Source organism: Mya arenaria, chromosome 9, assembly GCF_026914265.1.
Source record: "Mya arenaria isolate MELC-2E11 chromosome 9, ASM2691426v1".
NCBI classification, from domain to species: domain Eukaryota; kingdom Metazoa; phylum Mollusca; class Bivalvia; order Myida; family Myidae; genus Mya; species Mya arenaria.
In genome coordinates, this window is record NC_069130.1 from 52,754,752 (window position 1) to 52,771,092 (window position 16,341).

The 16,341-nt window shown below is 33.2% G+C and overlaps 2 protein-coding genes across 2 annotated transcripts; one reads left to right on the forward strand and one right to left on the reverse strand.

Annotated features, from left to right (window-relative positions):
• Positions 1 to 1,146: 1,146 nt before the first annotated feature.
• Positions 1,147 to 7,838, reverse strand: LOC128203674 (uncharacterized). The gene is made up of 3 exons (XM_052905197.1): positions 7,721 to 7,838; positions 3,897 to 4,885; positions 1,147 to 2,457 (listed from the first exon to the last, which is right to left on the reverse strand). The coding sequence occupies exons 2-3, from the start codon at positions 4,764 to 4,766 to the stop codon at positions 2,032 to 2,034; spliced, it is 1,296 nt and encodes a 431-aa protein (XP_052761157.1). The 5' UTR covers positions 4,767 to 4,885; positions 7,721 to 7,838; the 3' UTR covers positions 1,147 to 2,031.
• A 4,642-nt stretch (positions 7,839 to 12,480) lies between these two features.
• On the forward strand, positions 12,481 to 13,813 carry LOC128246173 (uncharacterized). The gene is made up of 2 exons (XM_052964363.1): positions 12,481 to 12,745; positions 13,327 to 13,813. Exons 1-2 carry the CDS (start codon positions 12,513 to 12,515, stop codon positions 13,811 to 13,813), a joined length of 720 nt encoding a protein of 239 aa, XP_052820323.1. The 5' UTR covers positions 12,481 to 12,512.
• Positions 13,814 to 16,341: the final 2,528 nt, after the last annotated feature.

Genomic DNA, 16,341 nt, shown 5'->3' on the forward strand with positions numbered 1-16,341 from the left:
ACAATTACAAGTCTGACAGTTGTCGAGAAATATTTTGCAAAAGCATGCCCTGTTACCGTATATCAAGCTTATGCCATCATAAATTAGACTAAGCATCATCCATAGACGCTTACTAATTGTTCACTTATAATAGTAATTTCCTTTTTAAGACAGTGTAGACTGACCTATTGCTTACTGGCGCAATTCCGCATCAGACGAACATTCTTTAATTTACGAAAATAAGGATGAAAGCATAACTCTCTTTACATTTTACAATTGTTATTGGGTTATATATCACATTTTGTTTCCACAAGGTTACTTATAATTGGCAAATTTTATTGGCATAGTCCATTACGTGTATTGGCAGACATTTCGTCTCTAGTGATTGCAAAGAGAACGTTTTGCCCCTAAAAGCCTGACTCCTATTGCAGGTTGTATTTCTTATGTTAAAAGAAAGTGCTTCCTATAAGTGAGGTCAACAGATACTTTAATAATAAGCGCATCCAGCATGTAAAGGTCCACATTTTCCACGATCTTTAAATATATATTTGTATAACAAGAAGCAGAAAGACTAGCCATTTATATCGCAAAAATTGAAACTGTATATAATATATACTGCCCATATCTAAACATGCTGTGATTTGCTGTTTATACAACCATTGCCTTCTATTTGACACATTCGTTAGCAATTTAATAATTTTTATCGTAGTTTTTGATAAACTTAGTAAAGGTAAAATGGTGTATCGAACTGTATATCACCCGTATGTAGCATACCAATTCTGAACACAGCTTCTTTGGCATGTACCTGTAGTTCCATCAAATCAAAATGTTTCAAACTACACAGGGTTTCGCCAGTAATGTAAAGTTAAATTTGACTTGTAAAACGATTCCCATGAGAGTCATTGGACCTACACATACAAAGACCAGTACGTGTCCAAATTATACTTTGTATAGCTCATCTAGATACCCGTTCACGACTAAACCAATACAATGACACAAAACATATCTACAAACTGTAAAAAGAACTGTAAAACACATCAACCGTCCAATACTCGTTTATTTAAAACATAGGTAAAGAACACTACATTTATATGATAAAACATATGATATGTACTCAAATAGTTTATATTCTGTTTTAAAATTAGAGAGAAATAAAAGTGTGTTACATTTATACAATATCATACATAGTTATGTTAATGAAAAAGAAATATTCATGTTGCATGGTTCGTGTATTAAAATCTAATAGTGGATTATATTCTGATTTACTAGCCTTCTGAACAAGAGAGATATTGAATTGAATTTTCACAGTTGTTTTCTTTCTTAGCCCTTTCATTTGTTAATACCAAACTGCTACGCGCAAAATACTTGAATACAATTCAATAACACCATTTCCAGAATAACATTAATTTACATATATTTGTAGCGATTTAATATTAAGTATTAAATTTATAAGAAAGAGGGAATAAAAATCCATGGTAAACATACATCATTCTTTTTCTTATAAACACCAACATGTTTTAAAAATAAATTCTTATCGTGCTCATGAACAAAAAAGTATCCTCCGTAAGATAAAAACAATGCCAAGGCTGTGGTAAAATATATTTTTTGTTGAAATTTATTCTTCATTTTAGACCATGTTTATTGAATTCCATATTCAATCAGAATTAAAATTAGCAAATATAAAGACTATTAAAACAAAATAAATTTGAATTTTGAACCAATTGTAATTTTATTATTTATATTGACTTATAACACTCGTATGCGTTCGATTGAAACCAGTTCTTTAAACCGATCAAGCAATTATAAACTTGATAAATTAATACATAATGATATTACCATTTTAAAAAATTGTCATGATATTTTATTTTATAATGTAGAAAGATGCCTCGACCTTTTGCAATTGACCCTTTACCTTTTTTTCTATGTTGTTACAATTTTTTAAGTAGAACATGCGTATCAGTCATTCCTTGTTTGCGACAGACTGTTTGACTGTAATAACCATATGAGAACAAAAACAACAACAAGAAAGGCGCTTAGTATTTTTAAAAAATCTCAACGAACCAATGGTATGCTCTGGCACTTGAGAACCTTTCCAAGGTCGTCTCTAAATGACTTGTTCATGAATGCGTAAATGAAAGGATTTGCAGTATGATATACAAAATACATGTAGAAAATTACGGCGTTAAACTCTATCGCCTGTAATCCCATCAACCAAGCAGGCAAAAACGCAACCAGAAAAACAACGGTAACAACAAACAACATGACAGCTGTCCGAATATTGGCCAATAATGTTTTCTCTTTGATTGAAATTGCTCGCGTTACATTGTGCGGCTTAGGTCTCCTGGGCTGCATCTCCGTAGGTGTTTGGACGTCAACGTTGTCATCTCCATGTTTAAGATTTGGATCGCTCCGTCGGCCACTGTGCGGATTTACGTGGGTCACCGCCGTCAACTGCGTTTCGACCTTCATGGACTCAATCTGAATTTGAATGATATTTATTTGTTTTCATTACATGAACATTACTGTGAAATAGAGATCCAAAATGACGCTCAATAATTAATGACTGTCAATCAAAATTTACCATTGGCAGTTGTAAACCAATCTCATATTGTAAGTCGCTACTTCGACAGTTCCGAAATTTGAAGAATAGAACAACGTACGGTCATATTGTATTTGTGTTGTATTTCAGTCGAAAAATGGGCATAACACAACAACTTTTAAAACCATAGTTAGTGACCATGAAAGGCATGCGCATATTGCAAAGCAATATTTATATCATAAGATATTCGTTCAAATCAGTAGGTAAAAGGTATTTAAGGTAATAACAGTAAACAACAAAACTACAATTTATCGAAATTTGATGAAAAAAATATTTGCCCTCAAACCTTAAACATCCGTTTAGCCAGAAAATCAGTTATACATCACGAAATTACTACCACATATTTTATACGAAACATGCATTTAAAACCATCAATGCAAAACAATATAAAATGAGTTTGATGTATACTAGACAGTAACTTAGAACCTTCAAATATAACAAATATAGCAGTAAGTCATATTTATTCTGTATTCTTTGATCCATGAACTGTAGACGTGTGTTTCAATAACTAACCGTGATTACAAAGAGAGAAAAACATCAACGGTGTGTTCCAAATTTAATGTAAACAAACGTCATCACAAGTGTGCACTGATATTTTGAAGATACTTCTTATTTATATTATCCTGCGCGAGACGAATGTTTGTCAAAATATAAGCGTTGCCTATTTTCTTAATAACAATTATAAAAACTGAATACGCTTATAATTGAAAAATGTAAGTGCACTGTATAGGAAAACCATTTTTATGAGAGACAGGTTAACATTGGTAACATATTATCTGACAGCAAAATAGCACATGTTAAAACCCCTTCATCAACCAGGTTACACGACAAACATATGGCGCTTAATATTTTTGTTATAAGATGATGAATGATATTGCATTTTCATAAAGATGGTTAAACTGGAAATAAATAATACGGATTCAGATTTCAGAAGGCGCAACTAAGTGAAATTTGAATTTTCGAGCATCCATTTGGTTCGAAAAAAAAAATGAACCCGATGATCAATTTTTTGTATTTATAACCGAAGCTTTTGTTGCAATCAGTTAAAGGTATGTTATAATGTTTGAATAATTCGCTCGTTTAAAAGAGTTATATCGCCATTGCTCAACGATATTATTAATTAGAGGGTGTAAAACGGCAACCTTTATGATAAAATATAGTATTTCATATTTTTCTCAAAAATGTTTTACCTCGAGTATTCAACCTTCATCAGTCGGTCATGGCATTTTAAACTTTTATTGGTCGAGCAAGGCGGATTCAGACACCTAAGCTCTTTAAAGTAATACAAGCAGATAAGACAGATAATATTCGAACTTACACATGGTGGAAGGAGACTGGTAACATGACTTACGCCTGAAGGATAAAGACTGGAACGTTTTCTTCTGCTTCTTTTCGCTCGGTACTTGTGTATTGACCGGTATATAAGGCCATACAGGACGAACACAACGATAAAAGATAGCAGGTACGTCCCAGCGTACGCACGTTGATAAATGTTCAGAAACTTTGGTCCAGTAAGAATATGGTTTGGAGCACATAGACCTGTATAATTTAACTCAAATCCTGCCTGCATGTCTGTTTTGTTTTTGCCAAATACATGAAGGTCGCCAACATCCAGTTCCCATAATTCATTTGAGCAATTGGAACACATACCATGATCAGCAGTATTTAATGTTGCATTTTGGCCATATAATACAGTTTTAGTTTCATTTGTGCTGGCAAGAGCTTCGTTTTCAGGCACAACCAGTTCGTAGGAGTAAACACCGTATGACAGAGATGTGATAATTCCAAATGTAGATGCTACTATCAGTAAACATAAAACGATAACTTTTGCCCGAAATATGTTGAGCACATGTAGAAATGGATGGCAGATACAAAAGTACCTGTCAATTGCAATTGCCACCATTATGAACGCGGCGAATGGTACATTGCATGTGATGAGAAACATGTAAACCTTGCAGGCAACATCATAGCTAACCATGTAATTCAGGTACACGACAACCTCTGTGAAGGGCATAACAAACACACAGGTGAAAAGGTCAGTTCCTGCAAGGCACATAATAAATATGCCAGCAGTCGACTTTTCCTTCTTATGCGAGAATATGTAAATGACGAGTGAATTTCCGATTGTTCCGCAAATAGAAAACATGGAGAGCATCGCCATAACGGTAACCACTGCCGGGTCTTCCATGGTTTTAAGTTATAAAATTAACAAAGTCTGTCTGATATTTTTATATCCACTCTTTCTTGCGTCGGCTGTCTGCATCAATAAATGCGGCGAATGCTCGCAGATATCACCCCTGTCAGACTCTGTAAAGAAATGAAAACGACAGTTATGTCTTAAATTTACGATATCGTTTGCAAATGTTCATCAATCAAAGGGTTCAAGACAAGAAATGCTGTTGAATATATCGCGGAATATTTATGTAAAGAAAAACGTTTGTGGTGTGAATTCAGTGCCATTCAATCATGCTGAATTTGTCAGACATACGAATGCATCTGGTTTGTCTACAAAACTATTTATTTTTCATGTAAAGAGGATTTTATAAACGTTTTTTTTTTCGTTATGTCTTATGGTTAATAGGCAGACCAGTAGCCATATATATAATTATTGCTGCACGTTGTATTATAACAAATGTAATGTTAACAATAATAGTTATGTTTATGAGCCTTTTGTACCACATATATCTGTTTATATCAATATTGTTTTCTATCAGCAAACTTCAGCCAGCTTCATCAACAACTGCATGCCAATTAATAATTAATTATAAAGCAACAATCAAAGACACATGCTTTGGCTTATCGACTGAGGTAATCTGAGCAACAGGTAAAGTACACATTAGATCATTCAAAGCATGCACTTAATTACAAGAATATAATAAACCATTTTATCCAAGGTTTAGATATCTTATGACATTTTTGCAGCTAATCGCTTATTAACGAGGCCTAAATACAACTTTCAACATGCCGCAGATAAGTGTCTGTAATACAGTTCTTAAATGCATGGAATGCTCAGTGAAACATTACTAAAACAAAACATGGTTTTAAACAAAATCTGATTGCGCTTTCACTGAATGTCAATAATGTTGTCATATACCAGTATCAGTATTCAGGCACCTGTTTTCATCATGTTATTCAGAGGACCAATAGAATTATAAACATGTCTCAAATCAAATGAACACACCATTATTCTTTTACATGCGTAAAACTCAAATCTACATATTATTTAGGCCGATAGGAAATAAGTTTTTGTTTGTACATAAATATGTAATCAAGATATCAAAGAATGAACGTTCCTACAAAAGTGCTGCCCTAAGCTGTTTGGTTGCGCTTCATGTCATTCTCAACATTTCAAATTAATACACTGAAACATGGTTGATATAGTCGGAATGTTCTTGTAACACGTTGTATACGTGCATCTTATATACAACTATGTCAACATCAACACTCATCAAAATAAAGGTTAAGCAAACGAATTTAACACGCACCAATAAAACCAGAACATCACAAAAGAAGACATGTTTCTTTTTATACAGTACGAAATGAATCTCGCCAACAGGACTTTACTTGACGGTATTTCTGAGATAAATTTGTGAATAAAATATATAAGCGAAGTAAGATGACATATATTGAAACGTGACTAATAAGTAAGACTTTTTAGTCCCATTATACGACTTCGCAATTTTTTTTTTACTTTTATGGATGTCTAGGGCAGTTTAATTAAAGATAGAATATAACGAAAAATTGAGACATGATTTTATTTTTCTGAATTATAGTTTCTGTTTGGTAAATATGTCACTTTTAATCGCAAATTGAATTCAAAACCACTTCTCGCCGATGATCACTGCCAATTTAATATTTATATGAAAAATTGTTAGTATTGAATACTGTTGAATGGTTAAACAGTCCTTTGCACTCGAACGAAGCCATTTAAAGTGTGCAATTGTTATGGGGTGGTTTGAAAAACATTTGGTTGCAATTTCGCAACCTTTTTATCTTCACTAGAACAAAGAATGTAAAAAAGTACAATTTGAGATGTGTATTAAAAATGTATCGCAGTTTTATGGGAGTGGAATGTCGTAGTTATTTGGCTCTTTGAATATCAAATTATCTTTTTTAAATCAAAAGCTATGTCTGTTTTGTTTTAGGGACGTCTAAAGTGCTATATTCCGTTCCCGCCAGATATTGACCTTATAACCGATTAGGCCCCAAAACTCAGAATAAAGTAATAAACATTAAACTATATATAATTGAAATATTTGATTTATTTTACGACCACATTCAGTACAGTCAGCTGCCAGGATTTAAAGCAGTGTGATAGTAATGTCAATTATATCTAGGCCTTCTATATTTGTCCTGGCTAGCATTATTAGTACAGACAACTACAAAAACAATATATAGATATGTTTATTTGTTGTTATTTTCTAGATAATGCAAGCTTTTAGTAACTTATATTCATCACTACAAACGATGTGCCATATTTACATTTGGATCAGAAAAAAACAATAACATTGTTTCCTAACGTTGTTATTTGTGAATTAATGGCAATCCCTGGTTTTGATACATGCCATATAAGAACCATAACACTTTTCTAAAAATAACCTGGTTATAAAAAACAAATACATTGATGGAGTACCAATTGAAGTACACGAATATCCTGATGAAAAAGCTCAGAACATGAATATATTCAAAAGAGTTAATTAAATCGCATTTGATGTAATCATGCATCGGAAAGTGCAATTAAGTATGCCAGTCCTCTTGAAAATTTCTTATCGATTGTTCCACTGCAAATATTTTATATTCTTTGAAACGATTTTTTAATAAATACAAAATACATATGAGCATTCCATATTTTTATCTTCAAAAAGTCAGATATTCTATAATTATTTGACAAATAAATCCTTGTCCATTATATATTTTATGATATGATTGTGAATGAGTATGCTTTCAGTCGTTTCCATTTACAAATGAAGCTAAGCATTTTAAAAGCATATATTTTAAATTTCTATAACAAGCTTAACTAATACAACCTTATATCAGCATAGAATTACAATAATAAGTACATTTTTTTCACCTAAATAATATGTTAAGATGGTATGTTTTTTTTTTCTTCAAATGAATATATACATAAGCCATTACTATTACCGTAAGCAATACATCCAAGACAAAATCCATAAGCGTTCTGAAGTTGACGGCACGTATGTCACGTTATTAAGATAACTATGCCAATGATTAAACAACTAGACTTCACTGCATGTGTTATTCCGACAGCCACTCGAATTGTGAAAGACTTTCAGCGTGTTAGCAGCCAGATCCAGAATCCGATTTTCAATATCTGCCAAAGGCAATGACGTCGCGCTAAGTGAATGGATCGGTGTACAGTGCAGTAGTGCCCTAGGAATACCACAAATGTAAACAATGGTTTGTCTTTAACCTATGTATGTAGTGCATACGATCTAGATTGAATGATCATCCTCTGAATTATTTTAACAAAAAGAGAAAATTTCTGGCATTTTGTATTTAAATATCACCGTGTTATAAAATGCCATTTCACAGAACACTTTTGGCTACTTTCTTTGGTATTCTCATTGCATTTTTGTTATTAATCAATGAAAAAATGGTCCAAAACAAATTGATACATTTTAATAGAACCTGGTCTTAAATATGGTTTGAGATACACTAGTTTAATACTGTCTGTCTGTGTTGCATTTTGTATACAGTGTCTGTCTGCGTTGTGTTTCAGTATGCTGTGTCTGTCTGCGTTGTGTTTGGTATGCTGTGTCTGTCTGCGTTGTGTTTGTTATGCTGTGTCTGTCTGCGTTGTGTTTGGTATACTGTGTCTGTCTGCGTTGTGTTTGGTATGCTGTATCTCTCTGCGTTGTGTTTGGTATGCTGTATCTGTCTGCGTTGTGTTTGTTATGCTGTGTCTGTCTGCGTTGTGTTTGGTATACTGTGTCTGTCTGCGTTGTGTTAAGTATGCTGTGTCTGTCTGCGTTGTGTTTGGTATGCTGTGTCAGTCTGCGTTTTGTTAAGTATGCTGTGTCTGTCTGGGTTGTGTTTGGTATGCTGTGTCAGTCTGCGTTGTGTTTGGTATGCTGTATCTGTCTGCGTTGTGTTAAGTATGCTGTGTCTGTCTGCGTTGTGTTTGGTATGCTGTGTCTCATAAAGTGTATATTGGACTTAAACATTGTGCATGCTAACATGTAAAATAGTAAATGAAGCTTTGCTTTGATAAACCTTTGAACAAGTTATTTAACATATATAAAACCTAGATTCGTACTTCGTACTCCTAAAACGAAATTCCCCCACTAGAACAGAACAAAATGTAGCAGTGTGAAGTTGTCTAAACATATGATATTTTACATTTGTCATGAATATTGTGAATGTCGCAAGTGGTGGAATTGTTGTTTAAGATTTAAACTCGAATGTCACGTATAACGTTTATAACTATGTATGTTAATCCAACTTCACTGATCAACGGCAAAACGTAGCTATTAGAAGTAAATAGTCATGAGGCCAAAGTGTCGAAAAAGGGATCGCGTTTCTATTTAAACATTGTATTCTAATATTGCCTTGTAAACTGCTACACTGAAGACAGGCTTTTATTAAAAAAATACATCGTTGTTCATTGAGATCATTTGTGAGCACAACCTACAAAAACACAATCAGATAGTAAGATCAAAGCTAACAAGTCTATTACGGCCACTTAACATATTTTCCTAAAATGGTTTCCTTACGTGATATATGGTATTAAATTCGGTAGATGTTTATCATTTAAGTCCAATATGAGTTATGGAAAAAGGTAAAATCTGATCTGACAGTACTGTAGAATATTAAATTGTAGCAGGTTATAATTTAAAATTTTATCTTGTATTGAGGTAGTAAGGGTGAAACATATAACCCTTTCTATATGTTTTGGTGTACTTAGGTGTTGAGAAAATTTTACGAAGGCTTATCTTATCACAGGTTTGTTGAAATTTGTTTGCATTCAATATTTCGATTAATAAAGCCAAACTCTCCATTAATGTCTATTAACTAGTCTTGTGTCATCTTGATGATATCTTAGATACGTTTTTCTTGACTTGATCTCGCTTTCCTGCAACGGTAATGCAAATATCTTTATTATACTGGAATTAATCACTACAAAGAAAAAATAACATAATTGTCAAATTGTGGCACCTTTTTATAGTTCGAATATTGTTGAAACTTGCGGTTCAAAGCAAATGTCCCTTTAAATTAATTATTTTAATTCGTCTTTCTATTGTTGAATGTTTTTTTTACATTTTTAGCAGCCACTCCTTTGCATCGGTCTAGCATGTTATATTTATATTGTCATTTTTAAAAATATCCAATTTTCATCGCATATGTACATCAATAAGGACTGAAAACGTATTGTTTATTCAAATTAACGATTCAAGATAAAAACATCAATAAAATAATAATAAAGTCCTTAGGTAATAAATAGGATAAGCATTTAGTGTATTTTTAATAGATAAAAATATGTTTAATACAGCATTGTGACGGTTAACATACCTACTTACCTTTGTCAATGCCAACTGCTGTAAATTCGCAAATTTAATGATGATGATGTTTGGCTTAAAACGTCGCGAATAAATAACGTGTAATCCAAATTTTCTTTTTCTTAAAATATTTTCGCAAGCATTTCAACCCTGTTTAAGCAATGATAATTTTCTAAACAAACACATCTGAGACATTTTTGTGAGAAAATGTCTTAGGGTGGAAACTAAGTTTTGAATTCATGACCTTAACGGATTAATATACAGACTAAGAAGAAATTGATCGATTGCACTGTTTGTAGTAAAAACTTCTAATATAATTCATCAACTAATAATGTTTAATATCGTTCAGTAAATGTTTTCCACAATAGAATTATATCCTATAATAGTGGAAGTCACAATAATGGGCTAACAATACGATTTTGATAAATAAAAAGGGATTTATTGGTGAGTATTTGAGTTTCGTGGCCACTCATGAGCATAATACACTACATAACCAAACATTTTACACACAATGCTGTATCTTGAACGTTTTGGTAACGTCTTTTAAATACTGTGGCAATGTTATCATTACACTAGACAGGGTTAACGAAAGTACACCATTTGGAATCACAATTATAAGAATCAATCGGACATGAAATCTATAGAATACAAGCATACAGTTGTTATATCGAATACCTTTTTGACATAAAACGCTTTCAGCATTGAAATTAAATGTCTACTTATACTTCTGAGTAGTTTACATTTGGCATACAAATTGTTATTTCTCTGTATATAACTTTAAAAAAATCGAATAATCTTTTCGTATAACATGAGCTGACGCCCTAATAGTCGTGACCCGGAAATGACTCACTTGGGGTTTTTCCAATAATTTGGTCACGTGATGCCGGTACAAATACAACCGCCATTTGCATTTATCAAAATGAGTACTGTTCTGTTTCGTAGCCGTTCTGTTACCAACTTACAGCGTTATTTGAGAGAAAGGGTGTCACATTTAGTGATTCTAGGAAACCTGCGTTAGTTGAACTCTGTAGTTTGGCAGAAGAGCTGTGGATTGAGGTTGATCCCGACGGATTATTAGAAGATCGGCCTGAAGTCGTCTGTCAGAAGCTGATGCTGAGTGACATGTGCCTTGTGTCTCCACAACGGCTGTCTGGGACTAGCGATCTGTATATCGTGCCAGTTCTGTCAATTTTTGACATCTACAATTACTTAATAACTTTCAATAACTATGATCACGCCTCCCTAAGGGCATATCACCAGCTTGAGGGATATTCTATGTTCCGAGATGGCTATACACGAGGTATTGAGACGGTGCCATATCCCAATACTGGTAAGAATCTGTCAGTATGTAGTTGTTTTAAATACTATAATTTGATTATGATGATGATGATGATGATGATGATGATGATGATGATGATGATGATGATGATAAAAATCTTGTCATTATGCATGTACATTTACCACCATTTTGAAACAAATAATGTTTTAAATAGCACACAAATTTCATGTGTGCATATAAATTTATATCATGAAGTTTAACAGGAAAGGTTATTTTTCAATTGTTTTATCAGACGCTTAATTAATTGTTATGCTATCATTGCAAGTAAAAACAATTCAGCAGCATATTGAATTATGATGCATAAAATGTATGTTTTATTCTTTGTTGCAGCCTTTGTTGCTGTGAAAGCCAATGTGAAACCGCGGACGAATGATAAAGATCCAGTATCCAAGAGAGGCTACTACAGCTGTTGGATCATGATGAGGAACAGTGACGAGGGATCCATTCAATCTGCTTATTGCAGTTGCGACGGAGGGTAATGGTCTAATTTACTTTTTCCTTAACTACACTTCATGTTTAATACTTGTCACAGATCTATGCAGAAAAGTATGTGGCCTGTCCTGGGAATCGGACCAGGGACCTGTTCTTGGAAGTTGTATGCTCTACCAACTGAGCTAATCAGCCCTGGATAACTGATATATTCAATTAATAGAACTGAGACATAGATTCCCTCTAACTTGCTGGACCATATATCCACTGGCTATATTTGTTAAACTGCAGTGCAGTCTCACTGACATGCAGGGCACTGGCCACGGTCCCTTGTTGGACACAATTTCTCACATACTCAGAAAAGTTTGAAGCCCGTCTGGAGATTGAACCCAGGACATCCTGTGCACAAAAAATTATCTACCAACTTAGATAACCGGCCCTGGATAACTTGTATTCTCTGATCTGTATAACAGTTCAGTACCATGAACTTGAGTTATACAAAAAACATCCATAGATATAATCTAATATTTAATTTGTTATTTTATATCATATCTTATCATAGCTTACTTATTGATACTCTTATATAAACCCATTCCAAATTATAAGATATAATTTGATGCCACATATTTATCTATAAGTTTGTTTAGGCATGGATGTTTTGTGGCTGCTCATCTTAATACCATTGCTTTTTGATAGCATTGATGGATGCTGTCGACATGTTGTGGCAACCCTCTTCGAAGTCCTTGACTTTGTACAAGACTTCAAGAAGACCAGCTGTACTTCAGGGCCATGTATGTGGGTTCGGCGTGCTTCTCAGGCCGATCAACTAGGCAAACCTATTCCTGCCTCACAACTTGAGACTTCAATTATGGTGGAGCCCAGGTATATTTCATTTGTCTTTAGTTAATTTACTTTAAGATAAGTTATATATTTAGCACCCACCATATGAAATTGAGTCAGAGGTAATAGGTGAACTAAATGTTTTCTAAAAATAACCAGGCTGTGTCTGTATTAGTGATGAGCACAGGCTAAGTACCTATTTTGAGTTAATATAAGAATTGGAAAAAATAATTTCTCCTGCATTGTATGTTTTTTGATAAACATGTGTGCACATAAATTATTTTTTCCAATACTTATATTAACCCAAAATTATCTGCATGATACTACATGTACCAAAAAATGCAAAAAAAACCCTATTAACTGGAAACTGATGTACTGTGATTTTTGTAACATGTTTTAATGAAATATTAAAGGCTATAAAATATTAGATTAACATCCCTCACCCCTGTCTGAAACCCAATTAATAAGTTATATATATATATTTATATATGTATAAATAGATGTATTTTTAAAGATGAAAATAAACTGCCAACAAGCCCCATCTTAAGACAATAACCTTAACATTTCATACTCTGGCCTTTTCTTACTTGCCTACAGTTAAGGTTTTTGTTTCCTGTTTGCAGCACACAGACAGCAATGCCACTGTATTCGCCATTGTCTGATGAGTATCCAGTGCCAGATCCTAACGATTTCCTTGAAAAAGTGAAAACTCTTCAACCAACAGCCTGCGGATTACGTGCCATGTATGACTGCTCATATAAAAAGAATTGTACTTCATCACCTCTGAGCGTCAAAACACCAATGGAAAGAGCTGAACAATTTATGAAGGAACATATATGTGAAAATTTATCTTGTAACTGTTCTAATATATTTATGTATTATTATCTTACTTATTCAGAGAATGAATGTGAGCAAATTGAACAATTAACAAGAGGTCAATCAAAAAATAATAACTGGCATCGGATGAGAAAAGGACTATTAACTGCATCCAATTTTCATAAAATTACACATTCAACTGATTTAAATCGAACAGCAATTGCGTTACAAAAAAAATCAGTGTTTGCAGAAAACTCTATTCCAGACTCCATATTATTTTGGGCAGCGATTTGAAAGTAAAGCCCGTGACATTTTTATAAAGACACATAGGTTTAAACATAAACATTGTTCTTTAAAAATTCCTGGGCTAGTTGTTTCTTATGAAGACCCAATTTTAGCTTGTTCACCAGATGGAATAGTTGATTGCAAAATATGTGGGAAATGTTTGATTGAAATAAAGTGTATGTATAAATATAAGTGTTTTCACCCTAAAAATGCCTTGAAACTTTCAAATGTCTGTGTTGAAGATGAAAACAATAATTTAACATTGAGGCGTTCACATACATATTTTGACCAAGTACAAGGACAAATGGGAGTAACTGGCCTCACAAAATGTGTGTTGGTTGGGTACACACACAAAGGCATTTGTTCCATAACAGTTGACTTTGACGAGTCATTTTGGAATAATTCTAAAAATAAATTGTTTAAGTTTTACACTGATGCATACTTTCCACTTTTGAAAAACATATGCTGTACAATTTGAAGGACTAATGCCTTGTCTGTGTTCATCTCATGTAGACAGCATAACAGTTTTATTACAACTGTTATTTAGAACATATGTTAAAAGAATTGTTGCTCTTGTGAGATCAATTTATATCTTTCAGGTATATGGTGCACAAATGGCATTCCTGTATTTTGCCATCCATTTGATATTGATGCCTTGTGATACCATTATTTTGGTATAATTTGTACACCAAGTACATTGCTTTCCTGATATTCAAACATGAAAACCATGAAAGGCAATATATCTACAATATTCAATAGTATGGTCCAAGGAAAACAATCACAATATTGCAATATGCTGACCTGCTTTATATGACAAATGTTACACAATGGCAAAGTTATTGTTAAATATTGTTTTGTTCTATATTTCAAATACAATTGGAGCAATCTTTAAATGAACAAAATTCATATTTGTATTAATGTGTTATTGAATAACATATTCATATTGAAACATACAAGTCTCTCTGCATGAGCTTTTGTACTATAATTGATGTATAAATACCATTAAACATTGTTCAATGTTTGCATCTGTTGTATATTCCATCTATCTTCTGATATGATAAAAAAGCAAGTTATTAAATGAGGGAGTAATTAATCCAGTTGTTTTTGTGTACTTGTACCCAACTTTACCTACAAGATGAAGGTTTTAATGCTCGAGTGGAAATTCAAAATTCAGGTTCAAGAATGTAATCACACATTTATTACCAAATATAAGTATTGTACATACATATTGATTTCATACTTCCACTTTGGGTTTTGGTTTTATACAAAAGTATACATTATTCCCTGACATAAGAACACATGTAAATAAAAATGCTTAATTTTTATACATAAAAAGAATGAATACTCATAAACCTATTTGGCAAGAAATAGAATGTGGCATATGCTTTAGGCGAGACATGGCTGTAAGTTGCTAACAACTGCAACAATTGTTGTAATTTGCCTCAACAGAAATCGAAACTTCAATGGAATTATGCCTGACAAAATTTTAAAGGTCTTCATTCTTCGGATAGCTCTTTCAACATGAATTCTAACAGAGGCAATAGATCTTGAACGTTTAATTGCTTTACTGCTGAGGCATTTTCCATGTGTAAATGCCGGTATATTTAGTGTAGCTTTCTTTGGAAGTACCAAAGTATAAGTGCCTGATATTAAAACCACGATCAGCCATTATATCATCGCCTTCTTCAATATTATCTATAAATCCTGAAACTTGTACAATTTTGGCATCACTTATAGAACCAGGGTAAATGTTAGATATAAATGTAATAGCCCCAGATGGAGATATACCAATTAATTGTTTGAATGTATTTGAATGCATATAATTTGACCATGTTGCCTTTTGAGCAGCTGGTCTCAATGGCTTTTGTACAAAATACTCAGTACAATCAATAATTGCACGTGTTCTTGGATATCTAGCAAATGATTGGGGTAAGTTTACTTTGACTATTTCTTTTGAAGGCCATATGATTAAAGCCTTTAAACACTGGTGTGACAAATTGGTCCAAGAGATAAAAATTCTACTGACATGACTATTAGATACACCAAACAGGTATGACAAGTGTTTGTTTCCAAATCCCATTCGAATTTTAACTAAACAGAGTAACATTTCTATAAATAATGATTGTGATGTTCTTTTTCTCCCTCGGGTTTGGTTGGAACGTGGAGTGTTCTTGTATTTACCATCCCAAAGCTTAGTATTTTGAGCTGCAGGCAATATCCAGTCAAAAAGCCAGTGAAGAAGTGCTACTGTTGGGAAACCAGTATATTGAAAACATGTAGCATTGGTTTTTAGAATATAGTGAATAAAGTCAACCGATGTGTTATCAGATGTCTGTGTTCCAAAGTCTTTTGTGCTACTAATACTCTCTATTTTAACATCTGGGCTATTTTCACACTGAATGATATCCTGAAACACAGGTAGGTTTAAATTGCATATAAAGATATTTTCATGTCTGCTGTTATCAGTGCTAAAATTATCACGGTTGGAATATGTTAATTTAGACTTTTTCGACTGCTGTTGAGGTGTTCTCCTCTCT